At 39.3% G+C, this 19177-nt stretch overlaps 1 protein-coding gene across 2 annotated transcripts in view; it reads right to left on the reverse strand.

Moving 5' to 3' along the window:
• UBE2K (ubiquitin conjugating enzyme E2 K) overlaps window positions 1–18929 on the reverse strand; it is a 62429-nt gene extending 43500 nt beyond the window's left edge. Inside the window, exon 1 of one of the 2 annotated variants that reach the window (XM_049886978.1) lies at window positions 18650–18929. In XM_049886978.1, the coding sequence (XP_049742935.1) occupies window positions 18650–18712 (63 nt within the window). In that variant the 5' untranslated portion in view covers window positions 18713–18929. Of the gene's footprint in view, window positions 1–7393; window positions 7538–18649 lie in introns of those variants that run through there. The other variant, XM_049886979.1, reaches the window with a different exon arrangement.
• Between the last annotated feature and the right edge of the window lie 248 nt (window positions 18930–19177).

Here is a 19177-nt window from a genome sequence, read left to right on the forward strand (position 1 = left end):
CACTTGCAAGCTTTTAAGACCCTAGGCACTACATGACAAACTAGGAGGTAGAACAGAAGCACTGAACATGGTATTAGGCCAAGTAACTGGAATGTTTCATGAAATCATGACCCTAAACCTCCAAAGCAAGGAACCAAATTCCATGAGGTGTTTCGTCGTACATAAGCAGCCTCAGTAGCTGCTCATTTTTGTTCTTGCTGTAAACGTATCATACAACTTTAGCCAATTCAACTTTTTACAGGTGTACAACTTATTGACAGCAATTACAATAAATAGCTATGCAACCCTACCCTTTAATCAATGTGATTTTTCCATCACTGTTAACCCCTTTTTTCCCCCCTCTCTCCCACCCCTGGAAACTGCTAATAAACTTTGGTCTCTATACAAAACTGCCTTTTCTTGTCTTTTTATATAAGTGAGGTCATACAATATTTGTCCTTTCGTGATTGACTTATTTTGCTCAGCATAATGTCTTCGAGCTCCATACTGTAGCACGTCTCAAGACTTCATTTCTCCTACTGGCTGAGTAGTATTCCATTGTATGTATGTACCACATTTTGCATATTCATCCATTTGCTGAAAGGCACTTATGCTGTTTCTACCTTCTGGCTATTGTGAATAGTGCTGCAATGGACATTGGTGTACAAGTCTCTTTTTGAGTCTCTTCTTTCGAGTTTTTTGGGTATATACCTAAGGGTTGAGTTGCTGGGTCACATGACAGTTACATTTTTGGTTTTTTTTTTTTAGGAATTGCCACATTGTTTTCCATAAAGGTTGTACCATTTTGTACTCCCACCAGCAACAGATACTGTTCTACAATTTTCCTCCCACTCTGCCCTGAACCCTCTGTTGTGACCACAGTCAGAATGGTTGGTAGTGGTAGCTGGGCACCATTTAGTTCTTCTGGTCTCGTGGTCTTGTAAGCTGCAGTTCCTGTGGTAGATTAGTCCTTTGGACTAATGGCTCCCATGAGTCTTTGGTTTTATTAGCTTCTTTACTTTTCCTCTCCACCCACATCTAATCTATCAGCAAGTTCTGTCGACTCTACCTTCAAAGTACGTCCCAAATCCTTCTACTTCTCTTCAAATCTCTATTCAACCTTAGCCCCAAGCTACAATCATCTCTTGGCTAGGCTACTAAGAGTGGCTTCTCTAGTGATCTTCCTCAGTTCATTCTTGCCACCCACTCTCCTACATGGCAATGCCTGCTAGTTGCCTATCCAATTTCCTTTCTTTACTTCTTCCTTACAAATGAAACTCCGGTTTTAATTGGGAAGCGATGTGCTGAGCTAAAAAACATTTCCTAGCATCCCTTAAAGCAAGAAGTGGTTATGTGACACAGTCCTTACTAAAGAAATAAAGAGAGTTCACCAAAGGGGGCTTATGGAAAAGTTCTTTAAAGGGGGTGAATTCAGCGGCCACGTGCTCAACAATTGCTCTCCATTTACCTGGAGCAAGAGGAAGATGGAGAGTCAGGAATAGGAGGAGGATAGGGAATATGTGGCTAACTGCCTCCATGAATAACTGTCTCCTCTGCCATAAGACCAGAAGAACCGCATAGTACCTGGTTACTATTACTAAACATTCTGATCAAAGATTCCATAGAAGAATCCTGATAAAAAGGGGGGAAATGCAGAATGGAATTTAATATTCTCATAGACTCTAGACTTTATGGATCTATGAAGGCTACACGAACTCCTGAAACTATTGCCCTGAGATAATCTTTAAACCTTAAACCAAAAATATCCCCTGAAGACATCTTAAAATCAAGAAATGGGTTCTCTTAACTAGTAAAAAAAAAAAAAAGGTATGCCTTGAGCATTATGCTCTTTTAAGAACTATCTATATGAGATCAAACTGACAACAGCAACTTGAAAAGTTAGATAAGAACTTTAGAGGGCAGTGAGTTTATGTTAATGAGGGAGGAACAACTCAGAAAAGGAGGATGAGAATGGCTGCACAACTCAAAGAATATAATCAATGTCACTAAACTGCGTATGTAGAAACTGTTGAATTGGTGTATGTTTTGCTGTGTATATTCTCAACAGCAACAAAATAAATGAAGTTTAGGAAATAAAAGCTTCTTACCAAAAATAACAAATACTTCTAAATATGTGTGCATATATATATATACACAGAAAAAAACAATGAAAAGAAATACCAAAAACTAAGGTGTGTCTGTGTATTTAAAATATTTCATTAAAAAAGCAAAAATTTTTAAAGAAAAGAATTATCTCTGGAGTGAGATTACAAGTGATCTTTACTTTTAATGCAGTTGAAGGCAATTTCCAAACTTTCTATTGTAGGCAAATATTTGTTACTTTTATATTTAAAGAAATTCAGGGAAAAGGTTAAATGTTTCTTCACTATTCATTATGTAACAGTTATTAACTACCTATATGTATACAAAAGTTGATTGTATGCCTAGGTTACTTCTTAATTTATCTTCCTAGTCTCAGTCTAAGGGTTATTCCCAAGGAACTCTTTCCCTAAGGTTAGGCTCCCCCACCCTACATCTACCCTTACTTAAACTCAGCAAACATAATTAGCAGTTCAATGTTTCATTATCTTACTGAACCATCATCTGCTCCATAAGAGCAAGGACCACATCTACCTTGTTAACAACACAGGTGGCAGACAATAAAAAAAAAAAAAAACACACACACACACACAAAAAACAAGTTACACTAAAGAGTTAAGCCACAGGGATACAAATAATGTAAAGTACACCAAATGGATACCCCTTAAGATCTTCAAAGAGGGAAGTTACAAAAGCAAAAAAAAAAAAAAAAAAAAGGTTCCCTTCCTACCACCTTATTTCCCAATTTTTGGCTTGGACATTCCATCGCTCCAGTTTAGAACCTGACTGTATCATCGACACTTAATACGGAACAGAAACCCAGCTTTGCCTGGGGGTCGCTTTTATCAACATATTCAACTCTTCCTACTCTCAGAAGTAGGATAAAAGGTATTACTTTAATAGTGGTTGTTGATGAACTCTCCAGAATTTAAGCAAATTCTTAAACTCATTCAGGAAAACAAGTGCCGCCAGTTCGTCAGGCTATGTGCTAAGCAACGGGAAATAAAAAATCAGTAAGGTAGGTCTCTGCTCTCAGGACTCATACTTAACAGTTCCTACAAGCAGATAGAAATAAAGCACCTAACAGAGTAAACACCTAAAAAAAGTTAATCAGAACACCCAATAACCTAGTAACACCACTTTCAGTGTTCACTCAAGAGAAATTATTGCACATGTGCACCAATGAAAACTTGGAAATAACAATGTCTAAGAGACAAATGCATAAAACTGGTTTATCCTGCACGGAAACAAAGGAACTACAGCTACACACAAAGGAAACAACGGATAGCTCTTGGAAACAATACTAAACGGGGAAAGTAAAAGCAAGTTCAAGAATACTATACTTTTGGAACAGTTTAAAAACAGGCAAAATTGCATTACTGAATCAGACAACATGTGTAACAAAACTTTTTTTTCTTGTTTAAATTTCTCAAAACACAAAATTTAGGATAGAACTTACCTCTAGAGAGGTAGATGTAAAGTATTGGTAATGTTCTATTTCTCCAGTTTAATGGTGGGCCACAGATGTTCATTATATTATGCTTTATAACTTACATACGTAACATTTAATGTTTTATATGTATGAAATACGTGAATTTTTTTGACAAGAAAAAATCCATACCAAAATATTCTTAAAATGGTTTCTCCTGGTTTTAGGATTAAGGATTTCATTTTCACTATACTTTTCAGTGTGTTCTAACCCTTCTATTAAAAAAAAAAAAAAGTACACAGAAGAAATTTATTTTAAAAACACACAATTACATATTCCCAAATTATGCCATCAGTTCTTCCAGAAATTTGCTAAGTTAAAGACATTTAACAAAATTAAGCTGCGCTAATTATAAAAACCTAATCACTTAATTTTTCACAACAAAGTTTTAGTGATAGATTGACAACTCAGTTAGCCACCGTATCAAGAAAAACTGCACATACTAGTAAAGTACAGTATCAGTAAAACAACATATCAGAACAAGGCCATCAGATATCATAAAGCAAAGAGTTAGGAAGTTTATTAAATGAGGTTTAAAATCTGAATTTGCCACAGATGACAGTCTTTTTAGACTAGTTTACCCCTGACATATGTAAGCCGTTTAAATAGAATGATTTAAAAAGTAATAATAATAAAGGTAGGTTCCTAGAACGGTTCCGCGAAATCACACTCAAATCAACTGCATGGTCCTGCAGGGATTGTGAAGGACCAGTTAGATAAAACAAGTAGGAGAGGATAGATACCTAACCATCTGCCATATCAAGACCAAATTTATACAGAATAAACTGACATGTTTCATAAGTCAAAACACTAGATTTTAGGGCCAACTAACTTCAAATAACCCCCTCTCTCACCTATATCTGAAAACCAGAGCTGTCACCTATATCTGAAAACCAGAGCTGTATTCTTTAGCAGTAATACAAAGGACAGTGCTATCAGCCTTGCTTTTGTCAAAAAATTCTCTCATATACAACATGCTGCAGCAACTAAAAGCATGGTTCTTTTACCAACAGAACCATCACGCTCTTCAAAAACTTCAGATCTTTCTGCTCACCCTATAAGATCCTAGTTCCAGTAAGGACTAAGGTTGGCCTCAACTATATAATCAGCCGAGAAGTACCAAGTGCACCAAGACATAAACAAAATGTTTTCTATCAGCTGCTGAAAAGCAACAGCATCAGACAACCTACAATTAAGTATGACAGCTTCAAATGGGACAATTCACTCTGTGAAATAGAACACCTACCTATAGTCACTCAAGAGAAAAAGCTATATATACTACCAAAAAATCAAAGGTAGTTGCCATCGAGTCCATTCTGACCCATGGCAACTCCATGTGCTGCGGAGCAGAATCACACTCCACTGAATTTTCAAGGCTGTGACCTTTTGGAAACAGATGGCCAGGTCTTTCTTCCAAGTTGCTTCTGAATGGGTTCGAACCACTAACCTTTTGGTTAGTAGTCAAGTGCCACCACAGACTCCTAGCCCTGCACTTTTAATTATTAGGAAAATCCGTAATTGCACAATGGCTGAAAATAATGAACAGAGTAACACAGGCCTGCCCTAAACCTATGTAAAGCCAGCACTTCTGGCAACAGCTCCAAAAAATTAGGTACCTATCAAAGGACCAAGGAGCCCTCACGGTGCAATAGTTAAGAATTACAGCCTAGTTTGGGATCTTAAAACTAGCAAGTGGCCACCTAAGATGCGTCAACTGGTCCCAACCCACATGGACCAAAGGAATGAAGAATACCAAAGACACAAGGAAAATATGAGCCCAAGAGACAGAAAGGGCCACATAAACCAGAGACTCCATCAGCCTGAGAGTTGAAGAACTAGATGGTGCCCAGCTACCACCAATAACTGGCCTGACAGAGAACACAACAGAGAGTCCCTGATGGAGCAAGAGAAAAGTGGGATGCAGACCTCAAATTCTAATAAAAAGACCAGACTTAATGATCTGAGACTTGAGGGACCCCAGAAGACACGGCCCCCAGACTCTGTTAGCCCAAAACTAAAACCATTCCCGAAGCCAACTCTTCAGACAAAGATTAGACTGGACTCTAAGAGATAAACTGATACTGGTGAGAAATGTGCTTCTTAGCTCAAGTAGACACATGAGATTAAGTGGGCAGCTCCTGTCCAGAGATGAGATGAGAGGGCAGAGGGGAACAGGAGCTGGTTGAATTGACACGGGAAGTACAGGGTGGAGAGGAGGAGCGTGCTGTCACATTACAGGAAGAGCAATTAGGGTCACTAACAATGTGTGTATAAGTTTTTGTATGAGAAACTGACTTGAATTGTAAACTTGCACTTCAAGCACAATAAAAATAAAAAAAGAATTACAGCCTAGAAAATCTCATAGGGCAGTTCTACTCTGTTCTATAGGGTCACTTGTTAAGTGCCATCAAGCTGATTTCTACTCATAGTGATCCCACATTGACAGAGCAGAGCTGCCCCATAGGGTTTTCTAAGCTGTAATCCTTACCAGAGCTGATTGCCAGGTCTTTTCTCCTGCATACTCACTGGGTGAGTTCAAGCCACCAACCTTTCTGTTAGCAGCCCAGTTCTTAAACATTAGGCCAACAGGGCTCTTTATGGGTACACTATGATTCAGAATTGACTCAAAAGTACACAAAAACATCATCATCATCAAAAGATCCGGTTAGGCATACTTTAAATATTGCTAAGTCTACTATATACCAGACACTATACAAGATAATAAATAGAAAAAAATGAGTAAGAATTCTTAAGGAGCTTAACAATCTAGTAGGAGCAGAAGGGCATATGTATAATTATCAATAATAACTGCTCCACTAAAATTCTAACAAAGTGCTATTAGAGAATACAGGTAAACCAGGAGTTCAAGAAAGGCTTATCAGAGGTGGCATTTGAGGATAAGTAGGTTTCAAAATGCAAAGAAGGGTGGTCAGGGCTTATTGAAGGGAGACAGAATGACTAAAAAGCAAGCAATTTAGTATGGCTACAGGTAAGGAAGAGTGAGGATCTGAGGTATGAGCGGGCATGCACGTGTGCATCTGAGGCTTGACAAAAAATAATGTTTGGAAAGGAAGGTTCAGACTTTCTCCTATAGGTTTTGACTTTCTTCTATAAGCAGGAAAGACCCTAAAGGAGAGTAACATAAGATCATATTTTAAAATGCAATCTAGTGGCACCATGAGGGTTGAATAAAGGTAGGGAGACATTGAAGGGAGAGAAAATAAGTATAAATAAGCAGTAAATAAACTATTTTAAAAGTCCATCTGTTAAGAACTACTTTAGGTGAAGGGAAAGACAGCACACAGTACAGGGGAGGTCAGCACAATTGGACTAAACCAAAAGCAAAGAAGTTTCCTGAATAAACTGAATGCTTCGAAGGCCAGCGTAACAGGGGCAGGGGTCTGGGGACCATGGTTTCAAGGGACATCTAAGTCAATTGGCATAATAAAATCTATTAAGAAAACATTCTGCATCCCATTTTGAAGAGGGGCATCTGGGGTCTTAAACGCTAGCAAGCAGCCCTCTAAGATGCATCAATTGGTCTCAACCCACCTGGAGCAAAGGAGAATGAAGAACACCAAGGACACAAGGTGATTACGAGCCCAGGAGAAAGAAAGGGCCACATGAACCAGCCACTAAATCATCCTGAGACCAGAAGAACTAGATGGTGCCCGGCTACAACTGATGACTGCCCTGACAGGGAACACAACAGAGAACCCCTGAGGGAGCAGGAGAGCAGTGGGATGCAGACCCCAAATTCTCATAAGACCAGACTTAATGGCCTGACTGAGACTGGAAGGACCCCGGTGGTCATGGCCCCCAGACCTTCTGTTGCCCCAGGACAGGAACCATTCCCGAAGCCAACTCTTCAGACAGGGATTGGACTGGACAATGGGTTGGAGAGGGATGCTGGTGCGGAGTGAGCTTCTTGCATCAGGTGGCACTTGAGACTATGTTGGCATCTCCTGCCTGGAGGGGAGATAAGAAGGTGGAGGGGGTTAGAAGCTGGCGAAAAGGACACGAAAAGACAGAGGGGAGGGAGGGAGCAGGCTGTCTCACTAGGGGGAGAGTAATTGGGAGTGTGTAGCAAGGTGTATATGGGTTTTTCTGTGAGAGACTGACTTGATTTGTAAACTTTCACTTAAAGCACAATAAAAATTATTAAAAAAAAAAAAAAAAAGCCCATCTGAGATACGAAAACTGGACCTACAGTGATAACAAAAGGGATGAAAAAGAGGAAAACAGATTCAGGAGATAAATGGATTACGGAGGTGAAATCCATGAAAACGATTTTTTATAAAGGATAGTAAGAGATTGAAGAAGGAAAAACAAACAAGAGTAGCATCAGAGCAACTAAAAGGAAAATTCTAAGACAGGAACGGAAACGCTAAAGAAAGCTGTATAAAATGAATAACAGCTGAGAAGTTACTCTGCATTTGACTATTCAGAAGATTACTGGTGACTCCTGAAGGAACAGTTTTGATATGATATGGCTGAGATAGAAGCCTGAGCATAGAAGTTAAGGAATGAACTAACTTTTAAGAAGCAAATATAGAAAGAGTATCCTTATGATAAGGGACCCTGGTGGTGCCGTGGTTCAGCGCCCGGCTGCTAACCAAAAGCTTAGTGGTTCTAACCAACCAGCAGCTCCATGGGAGAAAAGAGCTGGTGATCCGCTTCTGTAAAGATTTTAGCCTAGGAAACCATATGGGGCAGTTCTACTCACAGAGTCACTGAGTGAGAATCAACTTGACAGTACAAAATAACAACATCTTTATAACCGATAATCAAGAGTAGGGAAGGACTTCTTGAACAAAATACGAAAAGCAAACCATAAGGAAATTATTGAAAAATTTGACTACTTTGAAATTAAACTTCTGTAAGACAAAAGATATGACAAAGTTAAATATCAAGCCACATAATGGAAGGTGATGGACGAAATTACATATAAATATATAAAGTATTCCTACAAATCAACAGGGAAAATAAAAACCATTTAATTGTTTTAAAAAGGATAAAGAATGTAAACACTAAATTCACAAAAGAAAGCTTAATGGCCAGTAAACATAAAAATATGCTTAACTTGTCTACTAACTAAGGAAATAAATATTTAAATGAGATACTGCATTGTTAGAGTCCCTTAACAAATCCTGCCACAGGGCCAATTGTGCAAACCAGTTCTGGAAGACTAAGATCACCCAATTCTGATGCCCAATTAGGCAGTGGATAACAAATCCCACTCTACTCCACTTCCTCTTATGGAAATCTCAGCTTCCATTCCCTGTTCACTTCAGATTCCAGCTGCCCATACAGTCCTCCTCTCTCATCACCAGCCACCCAGGGCAGGGTCGGGGGTACTGACTGCAAGCTGGGAAGTCCATATGACTCCCTCCACTTCAGACCAACTATTCCCAAACTTCAGTTTTCCTCTACCTCCACAGGTTACCATCTGCAAGCCCAGGAGTCCACATGACTCCCCCTACTTCAGACCTGCCAGCTCCCCCTGCTCTTTCGGGCCCGGTAATTTGCTGGAACAACACACAGAATTCACAGAGAGTATATCATACTTACTAAGGCTGGATTACAACCAAAAAATGATACAAATGAAGACCCACAGGGTGAGGGCTGGGAGGCGTCACAGCACAGAGGGACACACTATGCACTGTCAGTAACCAGGCACTGTCCCATGCACTGTCACCAACCAGGATGCTCCATAAGCCTCTGGCTTCCAAGGCCTTTACTGGCCTCACCATGTGGCCATGATGCCTCCTGAGCTTAGTCAGCACTGAGCCCCCAGGTGGTTCCTCTTGGTCTGGTCAGCCCCCACTCATTTGCCTCAGGTTTGGTCCAGCTCTCAGGTACCAAGACCAAAGGTTAAATGGCTTTCTGCAAGGTGATTCTACACCTCACAGATACGGCTATTTCACACTCATCTAACTGACAAAAATCTAAATCTTACAACCTCCAGTCACTAGAAAAGGTAGTCCCCAGCTTATGATTGGGTTCTGGTGTCCTATGACTGACATGAGTCAGTTCTGATGTTAAGTCCAACGCCTTTTTTTTTTTTTAATGTTTTCATTATTATTATTGCCTTTTATTAACAGTATCTTTATAAATCCTGTATTTATCTTTGGGGGTTGAAAACATTACATATAAACATCTGTGAGTGGACATCTGAGAATGAGAACATCAGCAAATTATGCGCTGCAACACTATGCAGTACAAAGAAAAAAAAAACCAGAGGGTGGTAGGTGAAGTTTGTTGTATCTTGGGTAACCTGAACAGTCCTACATCAGGGACTACCTATACAGTGCTAGCAGGAGTGTAAATTAATGCAATCATATGGAGAACAATAAAGCAATAGCCAGTCATGCAGAAGGTGCAAATACCCTCTGACCCTGCAATTCTTAGGGTTTTGTAATAGCTAAAGCTGGAAATAAATGCCACCAATAGGAGAATGGACAAAGAAAGTGTGACAAGGAATACTATATAATTTAAAGAACTCTTTGCAATGTTAAGGGTAAATCTCAAATACAACACTGAGATAAAAAGCTGCAGAATGAGGTATAAAGTATTATAATCATCTGCATCTGAAAAGTTTAAAAACACTCAAAAATACTATTCTTGTTAATAGTAGAAACAAAAATATTCCTGAGAAGGTATACACCAACTTCAGTATAAACCAAAAAACCAAACCCAATGCCGTCGAATTGATTCCGACTCATAGTGACCCTACAGGACAGGGCAGAACTGCCCCCACAGTTTCTGAGGAGCACCTGGCGGATTACAATTGCCAACCTTTTGGTTAGTAGCTGCGGCACTTAACCACTATGCCACCAGGGTTTCCAACTTTAGTACAGTGGTTATGAAGGAAGGGGAATGGAATAGGGAAATGATACAAAGTGAGCTTCAACTGTATGTTTTCTTTCTTGAGGGTGAAAACACCCTTAAGCCACTAAGAAAAGGTTAAGATCTGTTAAAGCTGGGCCACAAATACAAAAGTGTTCACTATTTTCTGTACTTCTAAGTGTAAAATATTTCATAATTTTAAATAAGTCTTTAAAAATAATGGGCTGGGAGTAAGTGGCAGCTCTGAGTGTAAACTACTCTTCTCACCATAACCAGAAATTAGAATTAAAGACATGGTTCCAAGTCTCTGTTCCATCAACAAGTTAGTGAGAAAGCTAATTTCAGAGCTGCAACTTTCTAACCTGTAAGACAAGAATATCAATCTTATAAAGCTGCCACATATCTAAAATGTCATATGGTAGGCACTGAACTATAGGTAGTTTATCTTAAATTTGCAGTGAAAGGGCGGAGAAAGGGAAAAATCGTTTTGAATAAAATGAAGTTCATACGCCTTTTGAGAATTACATGAGAGAATATGCCTTACCTGGCTATGAGCTGCCAATTTCTAGCTTCCGAGACCCAATTTTGAAATAAAGATTTACAAAGAACTTAAGATTACACACTATAGGATAAGAATGTGGATTCTTTAGTCCAGTTCAAGCAGGTCAGAGCCATGTTAAGAAAGTCAAAAAAAATCTAACTCTATATATTTGAAAGACTCCCAAGTAAACCTTTTTTTCCAATAAAAATGTCACATTTTAGAGCAAACTTTTACAGTGCCTCCTAAACAGAGACCAATAATCATCCTGAGAACAAGGCCTCCAGACGGCCTACATATACTTTTTTGTTATCTCTCTTACCACCAGTCCCATTGGTTGCTTACACACAGGTGTCAAAGAAACACTATCAGAAATGCTATAGCCTCCTTAAGGCTCTTCTTTTGGCAAATTCCCAAAACCACTAAACCACTGAGGAAACTTTTATGATCCAAGAACAACAGTAAGCAGAATATGAAAGTATAACTTAATATTAACACATCTAATGGCTAATACATCTAACAGCTACCCACTTACTGAATGTTTAGTATGTCCCAGGCATTGCTCTAAGCACTGTAAAGACATTTAATCTTCCCACATGGTATTATCCCCATTTTACAGATAAAGGAAGCTGAGATCCAGAGTCAGTGCTTTCAGGTACTAAGTAGAAGTGTCAGGACTCAAAGTAAACCTAATTCCAAAGCCCACACTCTAAATCAGTAAGCTAAGTTTACTGTATTATGCTTCAGAACCTAAGTATCTTTGCCTCCTCGCAAGTTAAAGATCTCTAGTGAGAGAAAAAGCAAGATACATGTAAACACTATCACCCCTTTATGTACTTACAAGTTTTATTAGCATCTGTCTTTGGACGTTTCCACAAAGCAAGCATGTACAACAGCAGTATGGAACAGTCTGGTATGCAAAAAGCCTGGTTTGGGTTCACCATAATGGAGCAATAATCGATCTCTCCAGGATTCAGTTTCCTGATCCTACAGATGAAGCGCTTAGCCTAGATGTAGTCTCTTTCAACTATAAAATTCTACGCATTTTAGCACGTTTTCTAAGACACCATTAGGAGTCCTGGGGGCACAGTGGTTAAAGTGCTTGGCTGTTAACTGAAAGGTCAGCAGTTTGAGCCCACTAGACGCTCTGCAGGAGAAAGATGTGGCAGTCTGCCTCCGTAAAGATTTACAGCCTTGGAAACCCTATGGCATCACTGTGAGTCAGAACTGACTTGATGGCGGTGGGTTTGGGTTTTGGAGTTTAAGACACCGTTACCTTTTTTTTTTTTTCAAAAAAAAAAAAAAAAAAGTCTTATTTCCAAAATTTTTTCATCACCCCAAACAGAAACTCTGGACCCACTAAGCAATAACTCCTCATTCCCCCTCCTTCCAATTCCTGGTAACCACTAATCTACTTTCTGTCTCTATGAATCTGCTTACTCTAGATATTTTATATTTGTCCTATTGTGCCGAATTTTACTCAGTATAATATTTTCAAGGTTCATCCATGTTATAGCATGCATCAGAGCTTCATTTCTCTTTTTGGTTGAATAATATTCCATTGCATTCATACACCACTTTTTGTTTACCCATTCATCAGCTGATAGACATGTTGAACAAAGATTTTTCAAGGCATCTTTCGAAAACCTCCCAACGATAAAAACGAATCATATAGTATACGTTTTTGTATCTATTCTTTTACTCAAACATACTCAAAACTAACCTGTGCTATGTAGAAATTGTGAACAGATATATGTTTCATTGTGTATACTGCCACCAAAAAAAAAGACTGTTAAGCATGCACTTCCAATATCCTTATTCATGCTTCGTTATTTAAGAATGTAACAATTACTACTCTAATGGTGCCATGGAGGCAACCCCATATGTGGCAGAGCAGAACTGCGCTCCATGTGATTGTCAGTAGCTTATTTATTGGAAGCAGACTGCCAGGCCTTTCTTCCAAGGTACCTCTGGGTGGACTCAAACCTCCAACCTTTCAGTTAGCATCCAAGCACATTAATAGTGGTGGCTGAGTGGTAGAATTCGCACCCTCCATGCTGGAGGCCTGGGTTTGAGTCTGTTGCTATTAAGCTAAACAGATTTCAAACTCAGACAGACTAGGAAGAAAGGCCTGGCTATCTGCTTCCAAGAATCAGCCAGTGAAAACCCTATGAAGTACAGGGACTGATCCTCAACCCATCGTGGGGATGGCACAGGGCCAGGCAGCATTTTGTTCTGTTATGCATGGGACTGCCATGAGCCACGCAATGGTAGCTAACAATAATATTATAATGTTTTATATGCTTTTAAATTATACACAAAAATCTAAATAACAGATGAGATAAAGAATAAAAATAAATGAAGGAAAAAAACCTCATCTGTGCTATTAGAAGTTAAGGAAGCAAGGGACATCGTCCTGATGGTGCTGGTAAAGTTCTGTTGCTTGATTTGGGTGCTGGTCACTTTATTGTATGTATGTTCTACTTCGGTATTAAAAAAAATTTTTTTTAAGATAGCAATAAGGAAACTTAGAAATGCAATTTAACTCTACAATTGTTTGTGTTTATCAGAGCTACGCAGCCTGTTCTAAAAATGCAACTGTGTTTCTTGTTTAATTTTAGCAATAATCTCTTCTGCCCCCCTCCCCCCCACCAATCCAGGTGCCTACAGAAGAGATCATTTACTTATAAATTACCGTATTCCTGTAATTCCTTTCAGCCTATCTCCTGACACTTGAGATCAGTCTTAAATCCCTTTAAAACCCAGCTCAAGACCTTCCCTCCATACACATACACTCAGAACTCTCATAGAATTAACTCTCTCCACACCAAGTATGTGGCATAGCTGGGCATTGTTGCTTTTATCTATCCTGTCTGTCCTGCCTCTCCACCAGATCAGTCTCTTGGGGCTGCAGTTAATATGCTCAATAACTGCTGGTATCATATTCACCAAAAAACAAGAGTGTATGTTCTTTACAGAAGGGTGGAACACAGATGCATCTAAGTTCATACCAGATAGCCAGAGATCAGTATCTCTGATAAGTAAAACAAGAAATACACCTCAAACACTATCACTATATTATCCAACTCACACCCAGAATCCCATAAGACAAGTTATAGACTATAATTTATGGAACTGTAAAAAAAACACTTTTCTACTCCTAAAAAAATGTTCAGATGCTGGTAATATTACTTCCTGGCAGAGATTTTCACCTTTTTGTTTAAATCAAATAAGGCCAAACTTTAAAAGGAAATCATTTAAAAAAGGAAAAGCTGTTAAAATCTTTAAAGACTAAAACAGAACATTCAAAACCAGTAGTAGCCATGTTACATACATTTTTGTAGATTCATCCTTTACATAAATTATACTATACATCTCACATACTTAACAGTGTTAAATGTTCTTCCAAAGAGTTTTAAGCGGTTCTCAACAACTGGCAATGACTGGAGACATTTTTGGTTGTCACAATAAAGGTGGAGATGACACTGGTAATGCTACTGGTATCTACTGGGTAGAGGCCAGGGATGCTGCTTAAGCATCCTACAAAGCAAAGCAGAGCCATCCACAAAAACAACTACCAGCCCAAAATGTCAATAGTGCTGAGGTTGAGAAACCATGACCTACAGAAATCAAGAAACTTTCTTCTACATAAAGATTTACAACTAGCTCTATATGGAATAATCTAGACCAAATTTAGATCAATATATTAAATTTACAAAATGATACATAAAATCATTTAAATGCTCGAGGCAAACTCAATATACAATAGTAGTTCCAATAAGAGCAATCTGTTTATGCTATAAATTTAAACATTCCCTGTAAGAGTCCTGGAAACCCTGGTGGTGTAGTGGTTAAGTGCTAAGTAACCAAAAGGTTGGCAGTTCGAATCCACCAGGAGTTCCTTGGAAACTCTATGGGGCAGTTCTACTCTGCCCTACAGGGTCACACTATGAGTTGGAATTGACTCGATGGCAACAGGTTTATAAGAGTCCTAGAAAATGTTGCCAAAGTGCAGCTACAATATGCAAAATATAGGTACGTACCACATTGTACAAGGAGCCCTGGTGGTGCAGTGGTTAAGAGCTACAGCTGCTAACCAAAAGGCTGGCAGTTGAAATCCACCAACAGCTCCTTGGAAACTATGGGGCAGTTCTATAAGGTCACTATTAGTTGGAATCAACTCGATGGGAAGAGGTTTTACATAGTATAAGAAGAAGCAAGAGTATGTGTGCTGACTTAAGGGCATTTTAGTTCATTGATCTTCAAATGTTAAAGTATTTTGCACACTGAAATACAAGTAAATCTTGCATTAATTACAAAAACACTTATTACTTTATTGTTAGGTTGTGTTTAAATCCTTCGATCAGTATACAGACCAGGTCCAATTATTTTTAAATCATTAAAAGCATGCCTATCACTGGCAAGTCATGACAGTGTAGAAACAAACAGACCAGGATCCAAATTCCAATGCTATATGTTTGCAGACAAATAATTTAACTTATTTAATCTCTTTCAATCTCAGTTTTCTCATCTAAGAAACAGTAACTCTTAATTCAAAGACCTGTCACTGAGAATTAGCAATAATGTATAAATGAAGTGGCAGTTAGCTGTTAGCAGCAATAATTGGTAATAATAACAAACCTATGAATAATACTTCTTATATGCTCACAATCAACAATTCACTTACGTAATTCAACTCATAAAATAACTCAAACCTAATACAAAATTTACCTTAAATCAATTTTCCATCCTTAACTTTTAAACATCACTTAATTCACACCAATATTTAAAAATATTTGATTGTAAAAAGATGAATTTCCAGTCTTAAAAAAAAAAAAAAAAGGATTGGATAATGCTTTTATTTACTACTTTATTTATTTCGAGTAAATAGCATGTCGGCATGACTCAAAACTTAAGAGATCTATACCCTCATACTCCAAACGCCCAATTCCCTTCCAGAGGCAACCAATGTTACCAATTTCTCATGAATTCTTTCACTTGTATAAGCAAATACACATATTTCTCCCTTTTGACATAAATGGTGGCCTCCTACACACTATTCTGCATCTTGCTTTTTAGGTTTATCTTTGAGGTTGTATTTAAACTAAAAACACACTCTAAGAATAGCTGTTTATAACCTCTTATGACCAGAATTCAGCAAACATCAATTATCTTTAAAGTCACTTAAAAGCCTCCCCTCCAAAAAAAATCTTATATTAACCAATACTCTTAGTAAACGAGCACATGAAATAAACTTTGGTAAACTGCAGATCTGCATAAAATGACTTGATAAATACTTGACTACTTCACCAGCTACTGAAAATACTACATTGACTCACAAAGTAAAAAGGAAGTAATACATGGATTATACAAGTCCTTTGACGAGTTGATAATAATCAACATAAAAATGCCAGTAAAAATAAAGCTATTTATTGGTTATATTTATTACAAGATTAAATCTTCTGACCCTTCCCTAAATGTTCTTTGCAACTAACTTTCCTGGAAGAAGTATCCTTTCAGATTTGCAAGGGTACTATTCTCAAAAAAAAAAAAAAACTCCTTTGTCTGTCTGCATTTCCTGTTTTCTTCCTCTGAAACACTATGACACTTATTTGAAGCAAGGCTTCATCATCCCTTACATATAAAAGAGAAGTACTATTTTAAAAGTATGCATTAGTAGAGCAATACAAGTATTTCTGGCAACCTAAGTACTAAGAATATCATGGTGAAAAGTCACCTCATACAAAGTGACCAACCAACATGAATTACTAGAGCAGTAAACCTTACCACTTTTATGTAATGGAAAATAAGGCATTAGAAGCTTCAAATTTGTACAATCTTATAAAAAAGTACGTTTTAGGCTGCTGGCAACAATATTAGCTGCAATTTTTCATTAATGTATGTCAACTATTCTGGAATACATTTTATAAAATAAAAAGTCAGAATCATTGTTTCACTGTGTATCAGTAGACATTTATGACTCTATTTCCAAACTGTACCATAAAAATACAAAGTCATCCTTCCATTCAGAGTTTTGGCACTTGAACAAATATAGGGGTTAGAGTTCACACACATGCTCTTTAAGGCAGATCATTACTTATGTACTAAAAAAATATATACTACCTACGTTCATTAAATCTGCTGGCATTTGTCATTTTTGAATAATTTTAAATAATTTTCTCCATGTGTACCTGGAAAAATACATGACTATTTTTTTTTTTATCACAGACCCAGTAAACACAAAGAAATCCCAGGTGATATCAGACTTAAGTCAATTACTCATCACATACTTAGAATGCTGAATTTCACAAATCGTTGTTGACATTATCAAAGTACGAACATAAGACAATGAGAGAAAAAAAAACAAACAGCAACAATATACTCAACAATGGGATGTGACATTAAGAAAAAAATCATTTTCAGTATTACTTTTTGATCTTCCTCTGTTAAATCCACGTGGGGAAAACAACTTGCTATTCTTGTTAATTTGGTATGAAAAACTGATACTGGCATAGTTTTGAGTCAAATTACTATAATGTTTTCAATCTCTTATATAAATAATTGTGTGCAGCATGAAAGTATCTAAAACTCCATAGGTCTCAAGCACAGCTTGAGATAAATTATTTTTTAATCACTTTAGATACATGTCAGGATAAACCTTCTACTCACCTTAATAAAGAGATACAACAACATATTAATCTGATGAAATCTCATGGGTTTTCTTGTTTTGTTCCTGTTTTTGAAATCTCATGTTTTTAATAGGGCTATTTTTCAAAAGTAAGATTCAGGTTAACTATGAGGGACATCATAATGAAGTTTCATGGTACAACACAACAGAGTCAACAGACAGCATTGTCTTAGAAGAGACTGACCTGTAACTTGTAAACAATATTTTGAAATAAGCTGTTCATACCCCCTACTATTTGTTCCTGGCTAAAAATATTTAAATACCTTTAATACACCAAACAACTGGCATTTACCCAGTCAGAAACCTTTAGATGCCAATAAATAAAGGGTCCAGAAATTGGGGGTCTAAGTGAGGTGATATAATTTGGAGTTAATTTCCTATCTCAGGTGAAATTCCCTTATATTCCCTACTTAAATAATGTCATTGTATCTCCCCTTCTCTTCGAACACCCAACTAAGAGGGAGTAACTCTGAATGCCTGTCTTTCTCCTTTCATCAATACCTAGGAGCTCTCATCGCTCCTTCCCTAAGGAAAGGGCGCTGAAGGCCTGACAGGCGATAACCCAGAATACCCTTAAAAGTGTGGGCCTACGAGCAGCACAGCTCCCTCGGATCCAGTTACCACCTTTTCCCTTCCCCCATGCCACTTCCCGGGTTTTCTCAGGCTCGGCCTGCACCCTCCCCACCCGCAGCCACACTTCCAGCTGCTGCTACCGCCTCGGGGGTCTCTCCACGGCTCACACCCCTCTGAGAAGCGCACCTCTTCTCTAACCTGCTCCCCAAAACGTGTTCGTCCCCAGACCTCCCGCAGGGAAGACCGTCCATCCTTGGGCCCTGAGAGGGGAGAGGAAGGCGGCGGAAGGAGGGGAAAGCTACTGCTTCCCCACAGGCAGTAGGGCGGCCGCGGGGCGGGCCACCCAGGGGTTACAGGGGATATCGGGGTGGCCGCTGGAAGGGCCCTCCCACCCTGGGCTGAGGTGGGGGATGGCCGGGAGTTCATTTCTGACCTCCTCGCTCTTCAGCACTTCCTTGAACTCCCGCTTGATTCGCTGCACCGCGATGTTGGCCATGTCTCCGCCCGCAGCTGATTCGTACCCGCCTCCTCCGCCACCGCTACGACCAACGCCACCGCCGCCACCTCTTCCTCCACTGCCTCCTCCTCCGGCGATTCAGACCCGAGCACAGGAACGCTGCCACTGCCACCTCAGCCGCCGCGCTCTCCTCAGTGTGGAATCACCTCCGCGCCCGGCCACCAAAATGGCGCCGGGTCCGCGCATGCGCACGATGCTGACCCGGCCGGGCGGCGCAGCCGCTCCGGGTGTAGCCTCAGCCGCGGCGCCGCGCGTCTCTCCGCTGGAGCTGCGGTCGCCTGACTCCGCCCCGTCGGAGTCTGGGCCGGGCGGGTGCGGTTTCCGCGCTGCCTGACGCACACTCGGCTTTTCCGAGTCCCTGCGACTCCGCCGCGCTGCGAATCAGAATGGTGTGGTCGTGGCTTTCAGTTCCTGGCCTCTGGCCGAAGGCTCGAACCCAACCCG

Source organism: Elephas maximus, chromosome 5 (genome assembly GCF_024166365.1).
Source record: "Elephas maximus indicus isolate mEleMax1 chromosome 5, mEleMax1 primary haplotype, whole genome shotgun sequence".
Taxonomy (NCBI): domain Eukaryota; kingdom Metazoa; phylum Chordata; class Mammalia; order Proboscidea; family Elephantidae; genus Elephas; species Elephas maximus.